General features: G+C 31.7%; 2 protein-coding genes across 3 annotated transcripts; both read right to left on the bottom strand.

Moving 5' to 3' along the window:
• Positions 1-37: 37 nt before the first annotated feature.
• Positions 38-16713, bottom strand: LOC122313792 (cucurbitadienol 11-hydroxylase-like). 2 transcript variants are annotated; one of them, XM_043129029.1, is made up of 9 exons: positions 16477-16713; positions 2117-2447; positions 1862-2011; positions 1509-1769; positions 1278-1367; positions 1102-1180; positions 764-870; positions 492-619; positions 38-397 (listed from the first exon to the last, which is right to left on the bottom strand). In XM_043129029.1, exons 1-9 carry the CDS (start codon positions 16668-16670, stop codon positions 304-306), a joined length of 1434 nt encoding a protein of 477 aa, XP_042984963.1. In that variant the 5' UTR covers positions 16671-16713; the 3' UTR covers positions 38-303. The 2 variants fall into 2 exon arrangements, with proteins under 2 accessions (XP_042984963.1, XP_042984962.1); XM_043129028.1 differs by lacking the exon at positions 16477-16713 and adding an exon at positions 3712-3950.
• An 8684-nt stretch (positions 16714-25397) lies between these two features.
• LOC122313619 (SEC1 family transport protein SLY1-like) lies at positions 25398-27943 on the bottom strand. The gene is made up of 2 exons (XM_043128778.1): positions 27776-27943; positions 25398-27516 (listed from the first exon to the last, which is right to left on the bottom strand). Exons 1-2 carry the CDS (start codon positions 27804-27806, stop codon positions 25703-25705), a joined length of 1845 nt encoding a protein of 614 aa, XP_042984712.1. The 5' UTR covers positions 27807-27943; the 3' UTR covers positions 25398-25702.

A 27943-nucleotide genomic window follows, 5' to 3' on the forward strand; every position in this document is an offset into this window, starting at 1 on the left:
ATGTTCATTACTATTCTGTCACAGAAATGCAGATCAATAGAGTAATCTAGGAACCATTTATTCAGCCAGGAAAACATAACATGTTTCCTCACATCAACATCGTAATAACACATTTCCTCCCACATCAAATACATTAGAAACAGGAAATTAATGTAAGAGAGATCAAACGGCAAGTACATGAAATATATACGGAGTTACGCCTGGATAATCATCCAATTATTTTGGGGTGAAATATATATCAACCTCTGATCTCGATGAGTATTAAATTATATAACAGTATGCAGGAAATAAGAACATGATCTTTTAATCACGCTTCTCTGAGAAGTTAACATGGATGCCATCCACAAATCCTAGAATAGGATTGCGAACGATGTTTCCTCCCTTGACTTTCTTCCACCTGTAATAAATAAATAAACCCTATAAACATCTTTAATTTAACTCCCTCATAAAACAAGTAATGTAATACCGTAAAGAAGAGAGCATTCATGTACCTGTACTTGGTGACCAAGACGTGCAGGAAGGTAGCCATGAAAGCTTTAGTGTAATCTGCCCCTGCACATGGTCTAATTCCTCCTCCAAAAGGCATGAAATTCTTAGACATAACACCTTGGTCTATATACTGCAGATTCGATAAAATAAAATAAAATAAAATAAAATAAAAAGATAAGAACTGTGAAGGATTCTGATTCCCGTCTACGTACGAACGACAATGATTAATGATATTGAAAATTATAAAATGTGTTACCCATCAATATGCACACACCTTCCAACGCCATGGATTGAAAGCAAGTGGGTCCTTGTACGTGTTGGGGTCTAAATGAAGAGCAGGATTCGCGAGGATAACAGTCCAACCAGCCGGAATTGTATATCCTGTTAATTAAGATTTAATTAGCACTTCAATCACTATATATATAAAAAAATACCATTAATATGAGAATTACTACATATATAAAGAGATTATATAAAATAAACTTATAAATTGATATGGGTTCATAAAATTCGTTAGATCTATTTTATAATAAAAGTAATTTTATAATCTGACGTATCACATAAGTTTGTGGGTTCATTTTTGTATATATAAGGGAGCAATATAATTTATACCTTTATATTCAATATCTTTGACTACCTTTCGTAGTAAACCAGGAGCAACAAATCCCAGCCTGAGAGTTTCATTGATGACCTGTTGATAATCATAATTTCCACGCACCAAACTAATCATGGAATGCTATGAAATTTCAATATATCAGGAAGAGATAGCATATTGCAGATCAACTGACCTGAAGGGTGAATGTCAGCGACTTGTATTCATCCCATGTGAGTATGGCATTTGGATTCTCCCTCTTTTTGAGAATTGCCTCATGCTCTGCCTGATAAACCATGCATATTGTATATGATCAGTACTGCTATACCATTACTATATATATATTGATCATCGGAAACATCGCATGCAAGACAGAACGAGATCATCCTCTCGATTATTTCACTTGAAATGAAGATTGCACGCATACCATCAACTCCTGTAGAACTGAAGGATGGTCCGCAAGCAACTTGATAGTCAATGATAATGATGATGAAATCGTATCAAAGCCAACAAAAGAGAGCGCATACAACAGATTAACGATGAATTCTGACGAAAATAATTTCTGATCATTATCCCCTTTAATATTTATGGCTTGATCAAGGAGATCTCCAGTACGATCATGTTTCTCAAGTGAAGCGAGCCTCTCTTCTGTTATATTCCTCAACATGACCAAAACTTCTTCTCGATCCTGAATATATATTGAAATCCAACTATTTATAAATGAAAAGAAGTACACATTTCTGAATCTGGCCTTTCAAATAAATTCTTTTCATCACGTACCTTCAGACACTTATGATATGTAGTACCGGGGATATTTATAGGAAATGACATTAAAGCTTTCATGGTATTGGATAACTTCTCGCTCATGTTCACAGGAGATTTCTCGGCATCATAACCAAACAAATACTTTGCAAAGAAATCAAATGTCATCTGCATTATTGTCAGGGATGGAAGAACGATTTTAAGATACCTCAAAATTAAGAAAGAATCTTAGATTTTAAGTAGCTTTAATTTAAATTAAACATTAATACTCACGACTGAAGCCGCACGTTTCACTTCGACAGAAGGCTGACGTGACCATTCTCTAAGGGTTTTGTTAACATACTGTTCAATTTGAGGAAGCAAACTTTTCTTAATTCTGTCAGCACCAAAGTGATTCAAAGTAATGCCCCTTATGTGCTTGTGGATGAGACCAAGCTTATTTAACTTATTTTCACCTTCCAAATTCATGAGCTTGGAAAATGAATCCAAGTACTCAAGTTCAACCAACCTCCCTTCTTGTCTTGCGATGAGATGGTTCAACTCCGGATTCGTTGACACCACAACCGACCTACCTACCAAACTTGTTCGAAATATGGTGCCATATCTGATGGAGAAATTAAACACAAATATATATTAAGTATATCAATGAATCAACATCCATGACCACCAAGGTCGTAGCTAGCCTAGTTGGTATGAGTTGGTATTTCATAATTTCAAGATTAGGTGTTCGAGTTAGGACAAAAGTTAAAACTATTTGTAGTAATAAAACTTGACTTTTGGGTCATGAGATGGACTTTGGACCAGCTGGATTCTTTGGAGGCGCTATGGTGATGGGCTCGCCCTTGAGATAATAGTTATGGTTCAAACTAGACATTTTGCAGTGGGGAGGGGCTCGTATGGTCACGACCAGGAAGGGTTGCTATGCTGGTTGCCCCTACCTCTCATTTTCTTGTAAAAAAAGAATCAATGTCTATGTATGGTACATACTTACATAGCTAATACAATCAGCAATATGAGAGAATCACACGCCTTCTCTCTTCGTTGAGGATAGTGTAGAGGATATCACTTCTCAATGAATGACTTCCCATATATGCCAAAGTTGACCAACATGATTGTAGGAGTTTTGTTTATTTATAGTTTCATTTTCAATTGTAAATTCATTGACTTGTATTAACGTTATACAATCTATAAAATGATATAAAGCAACACAATTCACCACCCGAAAGTAAGGTGGATTTTCAAACCTTCTCATGGTATCAAGAGCATACCTAGATTAACCTCCTTCGATCCCAATGGCGTCCGATTCCACACCCAACCTCCTTCCCTTCAACACCATGATTCACATGGCCACTATTAAACTTTCATCATCCAACTACCTCCTATGGAATAGCCAACTTCTTCCCCTTCTTGAGAGTCAAAACTTGCTAGGTCATGTTGATGGCACCCTTTTGCCGCCACCTCAATTCAAACCTGCCAACTCTTAGACACCAAACGACAAACACTAGGCGTGGAAAGCTATGGACCAGCGTTTGCTCAGCCTTCTGCTCTCTCTCTCTCTCTCTCTCTCTCTCTCTCTCTCTCTCTCTCTCTCTCTCTCTCTCTCTCTCTATATATATATATATATATGTATATATATTATATGAAGGCCTAGTTTGTGATAACTACTTAATGCGTGATTTGTATACCGAATGGAAGACATACTCAAATCTTTTACGATATTCGACATGATCACACCCGTCGGGCCGAACATGATCGAGACACCATTGATTCATGTTCTTATATATAATATACACACACACATATACACACACTAGACACCCAAACGATGAATTAATGATGGAAATAGTAGAATATTATTGTGATGTTACCTTTGAACTCTGTTTTTGATGAATGGATGGAGGTCTAGAGAGTAACTGCGAACGAGCAACTCAAGAGATTCTCCAATAAAAGGAAGGCCCATGGAACCGGGAGGGAGGACTCCATTGCACTTTGGGTTTCTCCATTGCCTTAAACTATATATTATGGCAATCACTGCCACTGCACCTGCTATAACTTCCCACATTTTTTCTGTTCTTCTTTCCTTTACGGCTTCTACAAAGTACTAAGCTGAAGATTGCTGAGAATATATATATATATATCATATCACACATACCGCATACGTACGTATGTGTGTCTGCATGTATGTATGTATGCATGGTACGCTAATTAATCTCTCCCAGTGGAATGAGAATTAAGAGAACTGATCATAGTCAATAAACACGTAATTGATTCAATAAATTTTGTTAGCCTCCTTCATTGACTTGACGGCCGGTGGAAGAGAAAGGACAAAAAAAAATCAAAGTGGGTTTATATAGCTTTAATTTCTAGATCTTTTACATCTGGCTGAGGGCTATTCATGGTCATGGATGTCGACCTTTACGTAGCCCCATATATGGACAATAAAAACAAAAAAAATTGAGACGTGGTGAGTAGGAAAACTCAGGTTCTAGCCTATTATTTAAGTCAATCTTTTATCATTTATTAAGCCAAATTTTTAGGTAATTTTAAAGAAAAATGCTAAATGGTCTCCTTAATCTTACTGCTCATACATTTTTTTTTCTTAATAATTAAAGATGTTTAATAAAATATTTAAAAAAATCACAAAAAAAAAAATTCAACTAGTTATACGCCAAGCTATAAAGGTTAGGCGATCCACTAACAGCATCCCCAATTTTAAATACATGATAGATTCACTTCTTAGATCTATATATAGCTCATTTTAGACCTTTAAATTTTGGTCAAAGTGATGGGGTTTTGATCGGAGTAGAGGAACCCTATTAAGAGTATTGGTATTGGTGTAGCTAAATGCAAATGTAAACACATATTTAGCTAACAATCTCACTTTTTTAACTGCATTGGATTAACCATATGCAAATTTTTTACTTAATATGAATAGTATTTTTTCATATTTTCAGATCTACTATTCAGTGTATTCACCATTCACCTTTTAATTTTTTACTTTTTTTTCTCTCTCGCACCCAATGGCTTTATTTTTCTCTCTCCTCCCACTTTTCCTTTTCTTCACTGCTGGATTAGTGCATATTTGTTGATGTTCAATTTTAAGACAGTACAATTGGTGTATATTTATAAATTTTTATTAGTAGGTTTTAATTGTAAAATATATCAAAAATTAATTTTAGAAAAAAAATTAATAATAATAAAAAATAATATTTTATTATTATAGTTCTATTACATACAGTCATTTTTACATACTTTTTAAACACTCTATTAATGTGATTGGAGTGGCTGGATATAGAGTTTTTATTATTATTATTTTGACTAAAAGATGTATAATCTAATATGTGAGTCTTTCTTTAATGGTAAAGGCAACTTTCAAGATATGTGATCATCTTATATATCTAGAGGGTATGATTTTTATATTCAAAATTTACAACCTTTTTTTTTAATAAAAAATTTATGTATATAAAAAATGGCACTTTTTTTTTTTCTTTGAAACATTTTTCAAACATCTTGAAACATTTTAAATAAAAAAATGTGCACATATACTAATAATTAATTCCTCAACCATTAAAAAAAAAAAACACATAATCGATCAAATTGGTGGCCAACCGCACCATCCATTTTTTTCCTACATGATCTAAAATTTTATTTAATTTCTATATATCATGTATTAATTATGACGTGGTCCCTTCAAAATTAGTTTATTTGCCAAAACACTAATTTCAATTTGATGGGTATATTTTAAAAAAGCTTAAAACTAAATTAAATTAAATTTATGAGATTAATAAACTTACCAATATAGACCCCAAAATTCTTGATTATACAATATTAAAGTTCTTAATATAGAATTCAAACTGAAATAAACTCTAGAAGAATCATTTAAGATTGATATCCTGTATAAAAAAATAGCTAAAAATTTTTATCATTTAAAATTCATTAAGCAAGAAAAAATTTATTTGTGGTATCAATTGTAGTTTTATATATTTATTATGTCACCAAAATATTTAAAATTTATATGAAACTTGTATAAATTAGCTTACGTACTATAATGAAAGATGAACTTACAGAAAACCACATGTTAGTTTTCTAATTATTTTTATAGAATATATATATTTTTCTAACTTAGAAGATGATATGAGGTTGTAGCACTACTTCCTATATATATAGTGTTAAGTGGTGACAACCTAAACGATTTAAGGTAATTTGAAATTTCCAACTAATTCTTGTAAACCACGAAATTATCTATCAATTTTCTTGAACAAATAGATTAGATCTCAATCTTATAATTATATAATAAATCAAATACTTAGCATAAATAAATAAACTTGCATGACATAACGATTGGTTACGAATGAAAATCCTTTAAAAAACTCTTGAAAGGTAAAACTCCACGGGACAGTCAAACCCAGGAAACTCAATCTTATTATTTGAAAAACAATTACAAGCAATCATCAATTACAAAACCTTTGCAATTCGACTCTTTTACTTGCCTAGAAAAACGGCTCGTTTGTCTTCTACCGCAGTAGCAGCCAGAACTTCTGGCGATTTTCAAATGTTGACTTCTCTTCTGAAACTCCAGAGGCTGAAATCCAATTGATGTTACTTCACACTCAACGCATGATCACACTCAAGAAGAGATGAAAAACCTCATGAAAATTTTCAAGTGAATTTTTTCTCACAAATGTTCAAAATATCCTCTCTGGAATTCGTGACTCAAAGTCCTTAGTGAGATACAAAACCGAATCCCTTTAAATAGAAAGTCTGGAAAGAATTCTAGTCACAGTAAGGTTCTGCTGACGGGTAGAGACAGTCACGCGAACGTTTCCTGACGGGTTACTGACATTTCGATATAACTCTTCACTGTAGTTTCTTATCTGTGTTTAGTTTCGGATCTTGATAATTGCAGAGTCTTATGGATTCGAAATTCATGTAACTGACTTATCTAAATAATCTTATAAACTTCTAGATAAACTCAATATTGTTAAAGATAAAGTCATATCTTATCTTACATTCATCCAAATTTAATTAAATAATGATAAAATAAACCTTATCATTTAGTCATCTAATTCTAACCAATTTTTACCTCTACAATATTTTTTTTTGGCAGATTGGTGACAAAACCAACTTGATGAATGTAATATAAAATCTGTTAAAAGCACAAACAACAAATGAAGAAACCGAGTAGAAATTTCAAGCAAATAATCAAGAATAAAAGCATTCTTCCCCTCAATATCATTCAACTCTCACTCAATAAATTCATTTAAGCAAATTCATTAAACTCCCCCTCAATTTCTCAACACCTAAATATTTCAACATATTTTAGTTTGCACTTTCAACACTCCCCATTTTTGTCACTAATATGACAATAACCATAAGAGAATAAATACCACTTATGTGTGCCATGATAAAAAAATTCTCGTGTCTAAACTTTTCATGGATTAAATGCACCTGAAATTTCTCCTAACTGCACAGGTTTTAGTATTGATTCATCCTCACTTGAAGATTTCTCAAATGGCAAGAGAGGAGTGAAATTCTTTCGCTTTTCCCTTTGTTTGAACCTCATCTGCATCAATACTTCAACCAAGTCAGAAAAGAAATAGCCAAAATCAAGGTGTGAGAATCTGTTGATATTAGAATCCCTTGATTTTTTTCAAAACACATATACGTTCTACTCACGCTTATGGTCTTGCCATATGTATAAGAGAACCACTATAAATAGCCAAAATTAAAGAATCTGAGACGAGTTAGAAATTTTCACAAACACTTGGTGTGCACCCGTGAGAAAACAAAGGCCATAATCCTGTGAGTTACATAAACTTATCCTCAATACATGTATAGAGTAGATATTAAAAAAAAAAAAAAAAAACCCATTTACAGGCAATTTAGCTCAACAAAACAGTCCAATGCTTCTTAAAATCAAAACCCTCCACACATACTTCAACTATCCACATGCCAAACATAAAACTGAAAAAAGAAACAAAAAAAATCAGTAGATTCGAATATACTTACCTTGATGATGGAAAATCAAAAGAGGAAAATGAAAGGTGCACCAGGAAATGAGGCTTGCGTGAAGGAGCCAAGAGGCCATGAAAATGGGTATAGAGAATGCTCAGAATCGGGGTTGGGAGCAAATGAAAGAGGTAGGAGGTGGGTTTTAAGGCTTTTAAAGCTTGACCCTCCCGTGCATGCGCTAGACCAAATAAAAAAAATTATGCATAGATTCGGGAAGATTTATTATTATTTTTATTTCAATTTTTTTTATTGTTATAAATATGAATGTGAAAGAAAAAAAAAATAAAGTAACATGCCTATAATCACCTCAATTCAATCAAGGCAGAAATTACCAAAAAAAACTACTAATCCTTAGCACACTCATGTTGCAACAGTCACTTTGGATGTTCACTCCTCATAGAATCATCAATATCAAAATTCATGTGAGTGTGTGAGTGAGTATACTTATACCATAGCATTTTATGAACTCATTTCTTCAATATATTTTTGAGACCTTTATTCATGAAAGATTACTTTTTATAGATACTCACAAGAGTTTGTTGTTTCACCTTAAAAGTCAAACTTTATGTTAGGGCCTAGATATATGAGCATCTCCTCCAAACACTAGTTTGTATACTCCCTTTTTGTGTTCATGTTTATTGCTCATCTTTTTCCATAATGATTAGAGCATCGATTTTTTCTATAAGAACTTTAAAGTGATAAATTCGTGTAGGGTGTTTGTCTTTTTTCGCAATGAATTAACACCGAATTTTTCTATATGGATTAACTCTTTGTGTTTGGCAAGAGAAGAGCTCTTTATTGATATACTAGGTTCAACTAGTATTAGTCAATTCAAGACATGAACTCCCTCTTTTATGAGCATCTTTAAAAGATGTTTACATATAGGTTCCTCTCAGTACATTATAAATGAACTTTACCAAGTTGACTTATAGGGTTAGTATGCTTAAAGTGTACTGCACAAAGAAGATAAGTGCATAAGATCAGAAATTTTTTTAAAGTAATCCCACACATGTTCAAACCTTGATTTATCAAACATTTACCTTCCTTAAAGAAAAGTTTTGAACCGAACTAGAAATTTTTTTTATATTATATATATTTTATTTAAAATTGAAAAACAGAAACATAAAAGTAAAACAGAAAAATAAAATGCATGTCCTAGACTAATGTAATAATACAAAGAATGCAATAACATGCAAGTACTCCTATTAATTAATGTGACATAACATCTTTTTTTACCACCCACTTTGTTTTAAATTTTGGTCTATTATTTTCATCAATACCATTTTGTATGATATTTTCTTTATTTTGAAAGCAAAAATCTGCTAGTTCACCAAGTTTGAGACTTAAAAAATTGATTTTTTGACTCATATCACAAACTTGATTCTCTAAACTATTTCTTTTCCTTTTCAGATTTCTTTCACCTCCATTTTTCTTCATTTTATTTAAGTTAAAGCAATTTGGTCTTATATGACCAACAACACCACAATAATGACATGTAAGAATAAACTTACCTTTGGACTTACCTTGGTTGGGCTTCTTTGTCATTGATATATTATGTGAGGCGCTTGGAACATGAGTTTTAGATACGGCTTTCTTTGGAGCTTCCTCATTTTGACTTCCTTTAACAAAAATGATATTTTTTGATGAAATAACAGCGGATAATGAGTCTTTAAGTTCCATACCTTGGGAAGTCATATACCCCAAACTTTTGGAGCTTCCTCATTTTGACTTCCTTTAACAAAAATGATATCTTTTGATGAAATGGCAGCGGATGATGAGCCTTTAAGTTTCATACTTTGGGAAGTCATATACTCCAAACTCGTGTGATTACAACTAGATTTTTGAAAACTCAATATCTCTTCTAATTTATGTGTTGCTATTTTTTGTTTGTACTCCTGAAACTTTTTTAATTCTTTTTCTAGTGTAGCCTGTTGATCTTTTAATATAGACACTTCAACACCAGAAATTTTTAATGCCTTAGAAAGATTGTTTTTCTCATTCTCTACAACAGTAAATCTATTGTAAAACTTTTTGTTGAGTTTCTTTAATTTTATCACTTCTTCACACACATCATTATATGCTTCCTGTAAACTTAACTCATGATCAGCCACAACTAGAGCAACCTCCGAATCACTATCATCATCATCACTTTAAGATTTTGTTATCCCAATATAAAAAAAAATCATTAATAACAATAGAAAAAATCACAAAAGTATTGTCATAATCAGATGATGAACTTGAAGTTTCAGATTCTGAACTATCACTAAGTGTGGCATTCAATACTTTTCCTTTACTTTTCTTGAAATTTGAGCATTCAATTCTTATATGACTATAACCAGAACATTCATGACACTTTACTTTATCATTATTATCAGATTTTTCTTTTTTCTATTTTTCAAAATAAATTTTCTTTGCAGAAAATTCTTTACCTCTTTTTTTTTTTTCTTTCATCCAAATTTAATCAAATAATGATAAGATAAACCTTATCATTTGGTCATTTAATCCTAACCAATTTTTACCTTTACATAATTAATGAATGAAAATGATAGGGCTCCCGCTGGGGGATCCCCTTCATTTTTCCCAGTTCAACGGGATCCCTATCATTTTTCCCACTTCAATTTTTTTTTAGTTTTTTTTAATGTAGTGATTAAGAAAATATATTTTAATAATATTGTCAATTTTTTTTATTTTTTAAAAATATTTAAAAGTGTTAAAAAATAATTTGAAAAAAATATTTAAAAGTGTTTTTTTTGTATTTTTTATATCATTTTTGTAACACTTTTATATATTTTTAAAAAATAATAAAATTCACAATATTATTAAAAAATATTTTCTTAATCATAATGTTAAAAAAAGAAATGTTGAGAGGAATGCTTGAGCGGTATCTCCCAACAAAATCCTTAGGATTATCCATTAATAAATATTATGAGATGATTGGCATTCAGCTCTTAGCCATTTATTATATATAATGTTAAAAGATAAATTTTAAAGTTTACAAATTTTACGTATTTTATTTTAATAAGATTTATCTATTTTTTTAAATATATATATATATATATACACAAAATTTACTATTTTAAAATCACAAATATCATCCCTCCGTTAGAATATTCAAAGCTCTGATAATAAATTTTGTCAGCCTCCTTCGTTGAGTTGACGGCCAGTGGAAGAGAAAGGACAAAAAAATAAAAGTGGGTTTATATAGCTGTAATTTCTAGATCTTTTACCTCTGGCTGAGGGCTATTCATGGTCATGGATGTCGACGTTTACGTAGCCCCATATATGGACAAGAAAATTAAAAACGAATATCAAGTAATACTACATCTTGAGATGGCCAAGAAAACAATAAAAACAAAAAATATTGAGACGCGGTGGGTAGGAAAACTCAAGTTGTAGAGTATTATTTAAGTCAATCTTTTGTCATTTATTGTATGCAAAATTTTTAGGTAATTTTAAAGAAAAATGCTAAATGATCCCTTAATCTTACTGCTCATACATTTTTTTTTTATTTAAAAATATTTAAAAAGAATCACCAAAACATAAAAATTTCAACGAGCAATGTGCCAAGCAATAAAGGCTAGGCAGCCCGCTAATAGTAGCAGCATCCAACTTTAAATACATGATAGATTCACTTCTTAGATTTATAGCTCATTTTAGACCTTTAAATTTAAGTCAAAATGATGGAGTTTTGATTGGAGTATAGCAGTCCCATTGAGAGTATTGGTATTGGTATAGCCAAATACAAATGTAAACACATTTAGCTAACAATCCCACTTTTTTTTACTGCATTGGATTAACCTTATGTAAATTTTTTGCTTAATATGAACGGTATTTTTACATATTTTCAGATTTACTGTTTTCCTGTCATCCTTTATTTTTCTACTTTTCTCTCTCTCACACCCAACTGCTTTATTTTTCTCTCTCCTCTCACTTTTCATTTTCATTTTTCTATTTTTCTTTGCTGCATTAGTGCATATTTGTTGATGTTCAATTTTAAGATAGCATACTTGGTGTATATTTGTAGATTTTATGTAGTAGGTTTTAATTGAAAAATATATCAAAAATTAATTTTAGGAAAAAAAAATTAATAATAATATTTTATTATTATATTTCTACTACATAAAGTTATTTTTGCTTAGTTGTAACACCCGAGTCTAGTGCCAAGTTGTTTTCGTATATATATATATATATTAGTGTGTTACGTTAAGTGATTTTAAAGTAAAATGTTTTCAGGATGAGTTCGGGTTCTAAATTATTTTTGGGTTGTGTAATATTTTTATTTCAACGACTTTTCAAATTTTTTTTAAACGGATTGGGTTTTAATTTTTTCTAAATAAACCTTGTGAATAAGTAAGATTTAGGTTAAGTATATTAAGTGAATAACTTATGGTTTTGGATAAGGATGGTATTTGAGAAATTTTGAGTATTTAAAATAGGTTAATTTGGCATTTCAAGTTTAAATATCGAAATATGTTTTTGACCAAAAATTTACGAGACTTACATTATTATTTTATAGGTGATAAGTAATTTTTGTTTGAAATTATTAATGATAATTTCTGAAAAATTAAGAAGTTCAGGTAAGCGGGAGTTTTCATGGCACAGTCCATTTTCAATGCTTGGCAATCTGATTATGCCGTCAACAACCTCTGCTAGCCATCGGTCATCTCATCTCCAAGGTGTACGCATTCAAAATACTCTCTGAGATCATAGTTACTGCATCATAGTTCTGTAATTTTTGGATGAATACATTACCTTATACTTTGGGAAATGCCATTTCCTTTTTTTCAATTATTACTCGTGTCAATGCTAGTTGTTCTAGATTTGCATCCTGCCGAGTTTAAAGTCGATGAATGATAGATGAAATTTGCACCATTTCTTGCTTTGCTTGTCATGTATTGGTATGCTTATTGGACATGATAATTCCATATTTTGCTTGTTTCTCAAGTTTCTGATGTTCATTACTATTCTGTCACAGAAATGCAGATCAATAGAGTAGTCTAGGAACCATTTATTCAGCTAGGAAAACATAACATGTTTCCTCACATCAACATCGTAATAACACATTTCTTCCCACATCAAATACATTAGAAACAGAAAATTAATGTAAGAGAGATCAAGCGGCAAGTACATGAAACATATATGGAGTTACGCCTGGATAATCATCCAATTATTTTGGGGTGAAATATATATCAACCTCTGATCTCGATGAGTATTAAATTATATAACAGTATGCAGGAAATAAGAACATGATCTTTTAATCACGCTTCTCTGAGAAGTTAACATGGATGCCATCCACAAATCCTAGAATGGGATTGCGAACGATGTTTCCTCCCTTGACTTTCTTCCACCTGTAATAAATAAATAAACCCCATAAACATCTTTAATTTAATTCCCTCATAAAACAAATAGTGTACTACCGTAAGGAAGAGAGGATTCATGTACCTGTACTTGGTGACCAAGACGTGCAGGAAGGTAGCCAGGAAAGCTTTACTGTAATCTGCCCCTGCACATGGTCTAATTCCTCCTCCAAAAGGCATGAAATTCTTAGACATAACATCTTGGTCTATATCCTGCAGATTCGATAAAAAGTAAGATAAAAAGATAAAAACTGTGAAGGATTCTGATACCCGTCTATAAAATGTGTCACCCATCAATATGCACACACCTTCCAACGCCATGGATTGAAAGCAAGTGGGTCCTTGTACGTGTTGGGGTCTAAATGAAGGGCAGGATTTGCAAGGATAACAGTCCAACCAGCCGGAATTGTATATCCTGTTAATTAAGATTTAATTAGCACTTCAATCACTATATATATAAAAAACACCGTTAATATGAAAGTTGCGATATAAAGAAATTATATAAAATAATATTATAAACTTACGTAGTTTTATAAAATCTGTTAGATTTATTTTATAATAAAAATAATTTTATAATTTAACATATTATATAAATTTATAAGTACACTTTTATATATATATATACACGAGGGCAATATAATTTATACCTTTATATTCAATATCTTTGACTACCTTTCGTAGTAAACCAGGAACAATAAATCCCAACCTGAGAGTTTCATTGATCACCTGTTGATAATCATAATTTCCACACACCAAACTAATCATGGAATGCTATGAAATTATAATATATCAGGAAGGGTAAGCATATTGCAGATCAACTGACCTGAAGGGTGAATGTCATCGACTTGTATTCATCCCATGTGAGTATGGCATTTGGATTCTCCCTCTTTTTGAGAATTGCCTCATGCTCTGCCTGATAAACCATGCATATTGTATATGATCAGTACTGCTATACCATTACTATATATATATTGATCATCGGAAACATTGCTGCAAGACAGAACAAGATCATCCTCTCGATTATTTCACTTGAAATGAAGATTGCACGCATACCGTCAACTCTTGTAGAACTGGAGGATGGTCTGCAAGCAACTTGATAGTCAATGATAACGATGATGAAATCGAATCAAAGCTAACAAAAGAGAGCGCATACAGCATATTAACGGTGAATTCTGACGAAAATAATTTCTGATCATTATCCCCTTTAATATTTATGGCCTGATCAAGGAGATCTCCAGTACGATCATGTTTATCGAGTGAAGCGAGCCTCTCTTCTGTTATATTCCTCAACATGACCAAAACTTCTTCTCGATCCTGAATATATATTGAAATCCAACTATTTATAAATGAAAAGAAGTACACATTTCTGAATCTGGCCTTTCAAATAAATTCTTGTCATCACGTACCTTCAGACACTTATGATATGTAGTACCGGGGATATTTATAGGAAATGACATTAAAGCTTTCATGGTATTGGATAACTTCTCGCTCATGTTCACAGGAGATTTCTCGGCATCATAACCAAACAAATACTTTGCAGAGAAATCAAATGTCATCTGCATTAATGTCAGGGATGGAAGAACGATTTTAAGATACCTCAAAATTAAGAAAGAATCTTAGATTTTAAGTAGCTTTAATTTAAATTAAACATTAATACTCACGACTGAAGCCGCACGTTTCACTTCGACAGAAGGCTGATGTGACCATTCTCTAAGGGTTTTGTTAACATACTGTTCAATTTGAGGAAGCAAACTTTTCTTAATTCTGTCAGCACCAAGGTGATTCAAAGTAATGCCCCTCATGTGCTTGTGGATGAGACCAAGCTTATTTATCTTATTTTCACCTTCCAAATTCATGAGCTTGGAAAATGAATCCAAGTACTCAAGTTCAACCAAGCTCCCTTCTTGTCTTGTGATGAGTTGGTTCAACTCCGGATTCGTCGACACCACAACCGACCTACCTACCAAACTTGTTCGAAATATGGTGCCATATCTGATGGAGAAATTAAACACAAATATATATTAAGTATAACAATGAATCAACATCCATGACCTAGTGGTAGCTAGCCTAGTTGGTATGAGTTGGTATTTCATAGTTTTGAGATCAAGTATTCGAGTTAGGATATAAGTTGAAACTACTTGTAATAATAAAACTTTATTTTTGGATCATGAGATGAGCTTTTGACCAGTTTGATTATTTGGGGGTGCTGTGATAACGGGCTCGCCCTTGAGATAATAGTTATGGGTCAAACTAGACATTTTGCAGCTGGGAGGGGCTCCTATGGTCACGCCCAGGGAGAGTTGCTACGCTGGTTGCCCCCACCTCTCATTTTCTTGTAAAAAAAGAATCAACATCTATGTATGGTACATACTTGCATGGTTAATACAATCAGAAATATGAGAGAATCACACACCTTCTCTCTCCGTTGAGGATAGTGTAGAGGATATCACACCTTAATGAACGACTTCCCATATATGCCAAAGTTGACCAATGTGATTGTAGGCATTTTGTTTATTTATAGTTTCATTTTTAATTATAAATTTAGTGACTTGTATTAATGTTATACAATCTGCAAAATGATATAAAGCAACACAATTCAGTGCTCGAAAGTAAGGTGGATTTTCAAACCTTCTCATGATATCAAGAGCATACCTAGATTAACCTCATTCGATCCCAATGGTATCCGATTCCGCACTCAACCTCCTTCTCTTCAACACCACAATTCACATGGCCACCATTAGACTTTAATCATTCAACTTCCTCCTATGGAAGAGCCAACTTCTTCCCCTTCTGGAGATTCAAAACTTGATAGGTCATGTTGATGGCACCCTTGTGCCGCCACCTCAATTCAAACTTGCTAACTCTTAGACACCAAACGACAAACACTTGGCATGGAAAGTTATGGACTAGCGTTTGCTTAGCTTTCTGCTCTCTCTCTCTCTCTCTCTCTCTCTCTCTCTCTCTCTCTCTCTCTCTCTCTCTCTCTCTCTCTCTCTCTCTCTCTCTCTCTCTATATATATATATATATTATATGAAGGCCTAGTTTGTGATAACTACTTAATGTGTGATTCGTATACCGAATGGAAGATATAGTCAAATTTTTTACGATATTCGACATGATCACACCCGTTGGGCCGAGCATGGTCGAGACACCATTGATTCATATTCTTATATATAATATATATACACACATATATATACACACACTAGACAACCAAACGATGAATTAATGATGGAAATATTAGAATATTATTGTGATGTTACCTTTGAACTCTGTTTTTGATGAATGGATGGAGGTCTAGAGAGTAACTGCTAACGAGCAACTCAAGAGATTCTCCAATAAAAGGAAGGCCCATGGAACCGGGAGGGAGGACTCCATTGCACTTTGGGTTTCTCCATTGCCTTAAACTACATATTATGGCAATCACTGCTACTGCACTTGCTACAACTTCCCACATTTTTTCTGTTCTTCTTTCCTTTACGGCTTCTACAAAGTACTAAGCTGCAGATTGCTGAGAAGTTATATATCATATACACACATACCGCATACGTATGTATGTTGTCTGCATGCATGGTACGCTAATTAATCTCTCCCAGAATGGATGTGATATAGGTAAGTGTGGAATTAAGGTGGTAATTAAATACTTTCGATACTAATTAAGATCATCAGTTCCAGTAGTACACAAATAAAGTAAGTTAAGGGGAAAAAAAAAAGAAAAAGGAAAAAAGATCAGTTCAATGAGAATTAAAAGAACTGATCATAGTCAATAAACACGTAATTGATTTAATAAGAAGAGAAATTAGTAATAATTATTTTTATATAATATATATATTTTTTAATTTAGAAAATGATACGAGGTTGTAGCACTACTTCGTATACATATTAAGTGATAACAACCTAAACAATTTAAGGTAATTAATGAATATTATGAGGTGGTTGGCATTATGTTGTTAGCCAGTTAATTATTATATATAATGTTAAAAGATAAATTTTAACGTTTACAAATTTTACGTATTTTATTTTAATAAAAATAATTTTTTCATGTAATCAATAAAAAATTTATCTAGTTTTTAAAAAAAATATATATAAATGTACAAAATTACAAATAGCTATCTCTCCATTAAAATATTCAAGCTCTAATAATAAATTTTGTCATCATTGACTTGACGGCCAGTGGAAGAGAAAGGACAAAAAAAAAATAAAAGTGGGTTTATATAGCTTTAATTTCTAGATCTTTTAATTTCAGATATTTTTGAGTTGAGTAATATTTTTATCTCAGCGACTTTTTAATTTTTTTTAAACGGATTGGATTTTAATTTTTTCTAAATAAATCAGGTGAATAAGTAAGAATTAGATTAAGTATATTAAGTAGATAACTGATGGTTTTGGATAAGGATGGTATTTGAGGAATTTTGAAGATTTAAAATAGGTTCATTTGGCATTTAGATTTGAATATTGAAATATGTGTTTGACCAGAAATTTACGAGAATTACGTGATTATTTTATAGGTGATAAGTAATTTTTGTTTGGCATTATTGATGAAAATTTCTGAAAAATTAAGAAATTCAGGTAAGCGGGATTCTTATGCTTGACTTTGCATAAAAAAAATGAAATGAGGTTGATTTTGAAAATATGCATGTTTGTTTTGAAAAGAAATCTGTAAATAACCTCAATTATGTATTCTGCATATGCATAAAATCTGTATAATAGAAAGTATTTTCTGTCATGATTGGTATAGACATGAGCTGATTTTGTGCATTATGTTTTCTGAACTATGCAAAAATGGCGAATATGAAAATTTGCGCATATTATGTGAAGATGGTCTGAATCTATTTTTGAATATGTGAAATGATCTGAATTTATTTCAATACTCTGTTTTGATATGATGTGGTATCTAAAAAACTTTTGGCATGACTTTCCGATTCTGTTCTGACTTTGATTCTGATTCTGATATGGTGATTTTGATTTTGTTTTGCTCTGATATATGATCTTGTCATGTGATATAATAGTGACATCTGGCTCTGCCACGGGATATAATAGTAACATCTGGCCCTATCATGCTATATAATAGTGGTTTCTGCTCTGAGTGCAATCACTTTGGTGATACAGTGATTTATGTTCTACTTGACTTTCTGCAGAATGTACAATCCTACCACGGAGGTTAAACATGATTTATATTCTGATATGATGCTCTGATATAATATGATATGATAATATGAATATGTTCAGTCATGTTGTGCTAAAGGGTTCTTTGAATATGAAAAGTTGATTTTGTTTTTTTAATATAAACAGTTTGAAGTGTCACTCTGATTTTTTGATAATAAGGTTCGGTTTGGCCCTATAAAATTCTCATTTTAAATTTAAAATTCTAATTTTATCATTACAACCTTTTCAAATCTCCATACAAAATATTATAAATAATTTAAATTTTGCTTAACTTTTTCAAATCTCAAAATAATAATAATATATTTCATTTTAAAACTCAAAATTCTCACTTACCAAACTGAACTTTAAGTATTATTGAGATTTGCATATTGAAAATGAAATGTTTTGTTTCTGCATTCTGGACTATGTGAAAACGCTCATATTTACATATTAGTATATGTTTTATGTTTACTGAGTTGTTGATAACTCATCTATTATTTCCATAATATTTTTCAGATGATTTTGGAATAGTTCAACTAAGGATTAGGATTATGGAGTTTGGGTGATATGATTATTTAAATATAGTGGATTTCTCATAGAAGATCTATAAGGATTGACAGATTTTATTAAGAGATTTTGTTGTATTATGATGATTTTAAATTTTGTAGTCTGTAAATATTTTAATGAAATGTGAGTTTTAAGTTATAGGAAGTAACTCTTTGATCCCTGTGGGACTAGAGCATTATAGTAGTCTTTGCGCACTTAACTGATGTGATTGATAAAAGTGACTAGATATAGAGTTTTTGTTATTATTATTTTAGCTAAAAGATGCATAATCTAATGTGAAAGTCTTCCTTGAATGACAAAGACAACCTTCAAAACATGTGATTTTATATTTATATTTAGCTATGTTATTACCAATGCTCTAATAATTGGCAAAAAGTAATAGAATGAACTAGTGTTATTGAGCATGCAGCCATTTGCGGAACCATCTTATAAGTAATATATCTAGGGGGCATGATTTTTATATTCAAAATTTAAAACTTTTTTTATTATAAAAAAATTATGTATATAAAAATTGGCACTTTTTTTTGTTTTGTTTTGTTTTTTGAAACAATTTTCAAACATCTTGAACCATTTTAAATAATAAAAAAATGTACACATTTACTAATAATTAATTCCTTAACCATTAAAAAAAAATAGAGAATCGGTCAAATTGGGGGCACCAACCGCACCATCCATTTTTTTCCTATATGATCTAAAATTTTATTTAATTTCTATATATCATGTATTTATTATGACGTGGTCCCTTCAAAATTAGTTTATTTGCCAAAACACTAATTTCGATTTGATGGGTAAATTTTAAAAAGGCTTAAAACTAAATTAAATTAAATTTATGAGATTAATAAACTTACCAATATAGACCCCAAAATTCTTGATTATACAATATTAAACTTCTTAATATGAAATTCAAATTGAAATAAACTCTTAAAAATCATTTAAGATTGATATCCTGTATAAAAAAATAGTTGGGAATTTTTATCCTTTAAAATTCATTAAGCAAGAAAAAATTTATTTGTGGTATCAATTGTAGTATTATATATTTATTATGTCACCAAAATATTTAAAATTTACATGGAACTTGTATAAATTAGCTTACGTGCTATAATGAAAGATGAACTTATAGAAAATCACATGTTAGTTTTCTAATTATTTTTATAGAATATATATATTTTTTTTCTAATTTAGAAGATAATACGAGGTTGTAGCACTACTTCCTATATATTTAGTGTTAAGTGATAACAACCTAACGATTTAAGGTAATTAATGAAGGAAATCATTTTTCCCACTCCAATTTTTTTTTTAATAGTTTTTTAATGTAGTGATTAAGAAAATATTGTTTAATAATATTGTGAATTTTATTCATTTTTTAAAAATTTTTAACATTTTTAATATTTTTAAAAAATGAATAAAATTCACAATATTATTAAAAAATATTTTCTTAATCATAATGTAAAAAAAAAATTAACAAAAAATGTTGACCGGATATCACCTAACAAGATCCCTAACATCACCCATTAATGAATATTACGAGATGATAGACATTTAGCTTTTAGCCCGTTATTATATATAATGTTAAAAGATAAATTTTAAAGTTTATAAATTTTATGTATTTTATTTTAATAAAAATTATATTTTTTAAAAAAATTATATATATATATATACAAAATTTACTATTTTAAAATAACAAATATTATCTCTCCTTTAAAATATTCAACCTCTAATAATAAATTTTGTCAGCCTGTGAAGTTGACGGTCAGTGGAAGAGAAAGGACAAAAAAGTAGAAGTGGGTTTATATAGCTTTAATTCCTAGATCTTTTATCCCTGCATTAGCATTAGAATTGATTAAATTTATTTTTAAAATTTGATAAAGGATATATATTTTTCGTAAATTTAAAATTTTTATATCTATAATTTCATATTAGATTCATCAAAATAATAATATAATATTATTTTTTTAATAATAATATTTTTAATTTTTTTCTTCATATTTTATAATTATAATAATCATATGGACATTAATAGTTTAATATAGTACTTAAATAATTAATTCCCAACTAATTTAAAATAAAATAAAATAAAACCATTACATATTAAAATTAGAATAAAATATTAATTTAAATGTTGAATAATAAATCTTTAAATTTCAAAAAAGAATAATAATTACTATAATTCAAAACTTTCTAAATAATTTTTTAATAAATTTAATATAAGTTTATTTTAAATAAATCATCAAAATTTAAAAATATATTAATTTTTGATGAAGTTAACGTCAGTGCTCTTAAGACTATTCATGCTCGTGGATATCGTTAATGCCAGTGGAAGAGAGAGGCCAAAAAAATAGAAGTGGATTTATATAGCTGTAATTTCTAGATCTTTTACCTCTGGCTTGGAGCTAATTCATGATCATGGATATCGTCAATGCCAGTGGAAGAGAAAGGACAAAAAAATAGAAGTGGGTTTATATAGCTGTAATTGCTAGATCTTTTACGTCTGGCTGAGGGCTATTCATGGTCATGGATGTCGGTCAATGCCAGTGGAAGAGAAAGGCCAAAAAAATAGAAGTGGATTTATATAGCTGTAATTTCTAGATCTTTTACCTCTGGCTTGGGGCTAATTCATGGTCATGGATGTCGGTCAATGCCAGTGGAAGAGAAAGGACAAAAAAAATAGAAGTGGGTTTATATAGCTGTAATTGCTAAATCTTTTACCTCTGGCTGAGGGCTATTCATGGTCATGGATGTCGACCTTCACGTAGCCCCATATACGGACAATAAAAACAAAAAAAAATTGAAACGTGGTGGGTAGGATAACTCAACTTCTAGTGTATTATTTAAGTCAATCTTTTATCATTTATTATATGCCAAATTTTTAGGTAATTTTAAAGAAAAATGCTAAATGGTACCTTTACTCTTACCGCTCATACTTTTTTTTTTTAATTAATAATTAAAGATATTTAAAAAGAATCACAAAAAATAAAAACAAAAATTTAACTAGCGATATGCCAAGCAATAAAGGCTAGGCGCCCTTTAGCATCATCCAATTTTAAATACATGATATATTCACTTCTTAAATCTATAGCTCATTTTATACCTTTAAGTTTAGGTCAAACTGATGAGGTTTTGAGCAGAGTAGCCTCATTAAGAGTATTAGTATTAGTGTAGCTGAATGCAAATGTAAATACATATTTAGCTAACAATCTCACTTTTTTTTTACTGTATTGGATTAACCATATGCAAATTTCTTGGACATATTTCTACATATTTTCAGATTTACTATTCACCATTCATCATTTATTTTTCTACTTTTCTCTCTCCTCCCTCTTTCTCTCTCTCACCCAGCGGCTTTATTTTTCTCTCTCCTCTCACTTTTCCTTTTTCCTTTTCTTATTTGCTGGATTAGTGCATATTTGTTGATGTTCAATTTTAAGACACTACAATTTGTGTATATTTGTAAATCTTATGTAGTAGGTTTTAATTGCAAAATATATCAAAAATTAATTTTAGGAAAATAAAGTAATACTAATAATAAATAATATTTTATTATTAGAATTCTGCTACATACAATCATTTTTATATATTCTTTACACATTTTACTAATGTGATTAAAGTGACTAGATATAGAATTTTTGTTATTATTATTTTGGCTATAAGATGTATAATCTAACGGGAGAGCCTTTCTTGAACGGCAAAGACAACATTCAAAACATATGATTTTGCGTTTATATTTGGCTACACTTTTGCCCATGCTCTAATAATTGGCAAAAAGTAAAGGAAAATGATAGCATTACTACTTCATTACTATTTATTTATTATCTTCTTTTTATTTGATTTTTTTTTATAATTTTTAATTTTACTTAATGATTAAGAAAGTGGATAGTAGTAAAGTTATATATTTTTTTAATTTTTTCTTAATGATTAAGGATGTTAAAAAAATACTTAAAAGAAAATGAAAAAAAATAACAAAGACTTGAAATACATGTAAGTAGTAAATAGGTAGTAATCCTATCACTACCCACAAGTAAAAGAGTGAACTAGTGTGGTTGAGCATGCAGCCATTTGCGGAACCATCTTATATATATAGAGGGTATGATTTTTATATTCAAAATTTACAACTTTTTTTTTAATAAAAAATTTATGTATATAAAAAAATGGCACTTTTTTTTCTCTTTGAAACATTTTTCAAACATCTTAAAACATTTTAAATAAAAAAATGTACACATATACTAATAATTAATTCCTCAACCATTAAAAAAAAAATACATAATCGGTCAAATTGGGGGCACCAACCGCACCATCCATTTTTTTTTTCCCTATATGATCTAAAATTTTATTTAATTTCTATATATCATGTATTTATTATGACGTGGTCCCTTCAGAATTAGTTTATTTGGCCAAACACTTATTTCAATTTGATGGGTAAATTTTAAAAAAGCTTAAAACTAAATTAAATTAAATTTATGAGATTAATAAACTTACCAATATAGACCCCTAAATTCTTGAATATTATACAATATTAAATTTCTTAATATGGAATTCAAACTGAAATAAACTTTAGAATAATCATTTAAGATTGATATCTTGTATAAAAAAAATAGCTTAGAACTTTTATCCTTTAGAATTCTTTAAGCAAGAAAAAATTTGTTTAAGGTATCAATTATAGTATTAGATATTTATTATGTCACCAAAATATTCAAAATTTACATGAAACTTGTATAAATTAGCTTAGGTACTATAATAAAAGATGAATTTATAGAAAATCACATGTTAGTTTTTTTATTGAGAATATAATTTCTAAAAACATTATTATAAGAATTGATAATAGATGAATATTATTCCATAAATGACTCATAAGAAATCTAAAGGAGATGATAAGTTGTGTTTTTTACCATCTCAGTATGGATCAATAACATCCTAAATCCTACCAATTCCCTCTTGATCTCGGAAGAAGAAACCCACCAATTTTAGCTGTTTGCTTCCCTAGCCATGCATCACATCTGGTTCTTAAGGAACAAGGTCATCCACCAAACACTCAATCCAACCCCAAATTGGCTTATCACTATGGTTTCTTCCCTTCTCAAGGAACATCAAACTGCATGGACTCATAAGAGTAACCCTCCCTCTGAAAAAACCTCAAAGGAAGACTTCTTTTTGCTCCAATTTGATGTGGCAGTCAAAAAGGATGGAAGCACTATAGCAACAATAGGCAGAACAAGTGATGGCACACTGATCTTCGTCCTCACAAGTTTCATCAATAACATCAATCCAAATGTAGGAGAAGCTTTTGAAGGCATCCAATAAGCCCACCACAGGAAATTGAAGAAGATCCAAATTGAGGGAGGCTAGCAACAAGTTATCAATGCTCTCTCAAACAATATCACCAATATAGACTGGGAAATTTAAGGTGTCTCTACAAACTCAAGATTTTTGCTACAATCCTTTGAAGACTGCACTGCAAGAAAAATTCATCGATCTCAAAATCGATGTGCACATGAGCTAGTGCAATGGGCCTCGTCCAATAATCATTTTGGAAACTTGCCTCTTTCCTTTATTCCCCCTAGTCTGTTGCTTTTTCATAGTGAAAATGATCCCTTATGTAATATTTTTGTTTTTCAAAACAATGTATCTTTCTATTATTAATATAGTTGCAAGCTTGCTAAGGAAAAAAAAAAAATTGTGTTTTTTAGAATTTTATTTTTATATGTATATGGATAATCCCAAGGGGTTGGCCCAAGTGGTGAATGCCTTAATCTTGAGGTATTACTCTATTCAAGATCTAAGATTCAACACTTTATAGGTGCAAACAATCTTTTCGGGCCACATCCCGGCCTGATGAAAATTAGCGATTTAATTAATTTCGTGTAGGGAAACTTTCGAAAGTGCGGTGCACGGGACTTGGATTTACTCTACAGGGGCGATTCTGAAGGGCCTTGCCTTAGAGAGGTTCTCCGATATAATATATATATATATATATTTATATATGGAAAATTATAATTTTTCTTCGAAATGAAAGTTGTCTTAAATTAGATAATCTTACAAAGATGTAATTTTTATACTAAGTTATTATCTTTCGATTTACCATGGAATTAAACATAAAATTTATTTCTTTTTATTTTACATAAAAGTTATACGTTAGAAAAATTAGCCTCTCAATGTAAAAATGTCTGATTCCGCCACTGGAGAAGAAGAAGAGATGAAAAAATGAAGAAGACGAAGGATATAGTGTGAAGCCTATATAGAGTGTTCGAAGGATATTGAGTGTGAAGCCCATGAACATTCGTGTGTCCATTGTATACGAGCAACAACTGGTTCAGGCTTTTTATATAAGATATAAACTCTAGTCAAATTACATTCAAGTACCGACCAATAGAAAGAACCAACCATTCACAAATTTTCAATTTATAAAGCTGCAGATACAGAAGCAATTCTTCCAAACAAATTCAAATTATACAGTGAATATAACTTGCAGTGGGAAATGTTAATCCACAATAAGGTAGGGCTCATCTTAATTCATGGAATGAATTAACATAGGATTGCCAAAAGTTCAGTTTTCAAGCACAGCAGGCAACAGCAGAAACTGAAAACTGTCACACACACAAAGCTTTTCAATTGTGAAAATCTACTCATTATGATGAAAGGTCAAAAGGCACATGGATTCGATATTCAAATCTATATTCAATTGGCCATATTATGTCCCTAACTTCCTACACTGCCTCCTCTGCCATGCATAAAGTGCCAGACAGCAATATTCAAACAGCAGTTACAACTTACAACACATACATATCAATTAACTGAAGAAGCAGTAGCAGTACTCCCGAATCCCATCTTATGCCCCAACTGTGTAAGCTGCTCAACAAACTCCACACCTGTGAGAATTTCTGTTGCTCCATATATAATATGTTTGACAGGCTGCTGACGCTGTGCAAGCTCTTGCAAGCTCCCATACTCAACATAATTACCGCCACCAATCATGAACACAATTGCTTCCTTAAAGGGTCCTCTCAAATGACTGCTACCGGAATTTGACTTGGGAGCACGAGGATCAAATACAAGGTAACTATCAATTTCAGGGTTCGGCTTCCCTTCCATCAAGAGCTCCACTGTCCTTGTCAATGCCAGTTGCCTATCACTTGATAACAGATTCTTCACACCTGCTGTCACAGCATAGAATTTCTCGGCCCAGTCAACAATGTTATTTCTACTGGCTGAATTTGCTGACGCCACTGAGGCATTCAACGACTTCAGTTTTTTCACATACTGAAATGCACTGGTATCAACCTCAGACTCTTTGAGTGCAGCTTCCACTGATTCTACATCTGACTGATTAACGCTTTCTGAAGAGATCAGATACGTGATAGCGAACCGCAGCTTATCTATCTTTGTCCCTTTCCCTTTGAGCGCACCAAGGAGTTCATTCCGATCAATGCTTCCCCTGACCAGCATGTCATTCTCCTTTTTCGCATAAGAATCAAGAGACCTCTCCTTGATCTCACCCAACAAAACAGTCGCAATATTGGTGTGCTTATCTATAATCTGCTTCCTCTCTGTCAACTCAGGCAGTGAGCTCACTGCATTCATCAAATGCTTTGTGTTGCCCATTAAGTCAGCCCCATCAAACTCAGCCCCATCAGTCCCACCGGTCCTTTTATTCACCTCATCAACATCCTTCTTATACTTATTCAATTGTGACTCGATCTCCACCGCAACTTCAGGAAACTCCAATGACCCATTTTCCACCCAAAAGGGGTCTGAACTATCCAACTCATACGACCTCATCCCACCCTTCTCACCTTGCACACTCAACCTATTGAGCCTCAATCCAAGAATGTCATGAACAAGAGGCCGGTACCTAAAATCATGCTGTATCCCAACTGACAATTCAAAATTCCTATCGAATATACACAAAATCGGCCGCTGGAAAGAGCTCATGAAACTCCCACCTTCTGTAAACAAATTGTTCTTCGACAACAAATGGTCTCTCAATCTCTGATCCAATGCAGAAGCAACCATCTCAGCTGGCCCACCCCGTGGGCATCTAATTATTGGGACCACAGATAGTGTAGCCAAGACACAGAATAACCCAGTAACAATCCTCTCCACTATCTCCTCAATCTCACGATCTCCAGCCGAGGGATCATTCAATTGCACATAACTGGACTTCTGGGCCAACGAAAACAGGCTATCCTCCAATGTCACAAACTCCAAATACTGATCATGCACCTTTGAAATCCGATTAATCGAATCCGAATTCAAAGTCCCCGATGCAAGATCTTCAAGTAGCGGGCGAGGAATAGAGGAAGAGGAATTGATGTGGAAACTATCATAGAGTGAACGGGACGCGTCAGCGACGATCCGCTGAATGTTGGCTTGATTGGGTTGGATAAAATACACAGCGGGCACACCATGGACAGGCTTCCGATCCTTCTCAATTAGAAAGTAGAGAGTGACACCGTGTTTTCGAAGGTCCTTGACGTGGATCAATGGGGAGAGAATGTTCTGGCAAAACTTATCATAGATTAAGATCTTGTAAACGTCTTCATTTGCGGTACCCGTTGCGTTCACGGGTTGGTTCAGATTCAGCATTCGAGCAATGCATTCTGAAAACACAAAGTCACAGGAATCGAAATTCAATGAAATATACATACTAAATTTTACAGCGACAGGGGTTATAGTTTAATCATGGAAGTACCATTTTTAACCAGAAATTTCAGACTAGAATTGGATAATAATAATAAAGAAGTTCATCATTTCGGCTTCTTTTCATATCCTAAACTATCAGAAATAGCGGATGAAATCAGGTGAATATTAAGCTAAAAATCAGAGAATCAAAATGGAAATACGAATAATTTTCGATACCTGTCTGCTTTTGGCGAAGATTGAGAGCCATGGCCGCGGAATCTGTTCCAAGTGAGTGATTTCAGCTTTCTTGTGCAAAGTAAAAATGATTCTGAGTTCTCTCTGAGGACCTCGGATCCAGCCGTAGAGGGGTCGATCCAGACATGGGTTTTTCTGCAGTGACTTTAT

The sequence above is a fragment of the Carya illinoinensis genome, chromosome 6 (assembly GCF_018687715.1).
Source record: "Carya illinoinensis cultivar Pawnee chromosome 6, C.illinoinensisPawnee_v1, whole genome shotgun sequence".
Taxonomy (NCBI): Eukaryota; Viridiplantae; Streptophyta; class Magnoliopsida; order Fagales; family Juglandaceae; genus Carya; species Carya illinoinensis.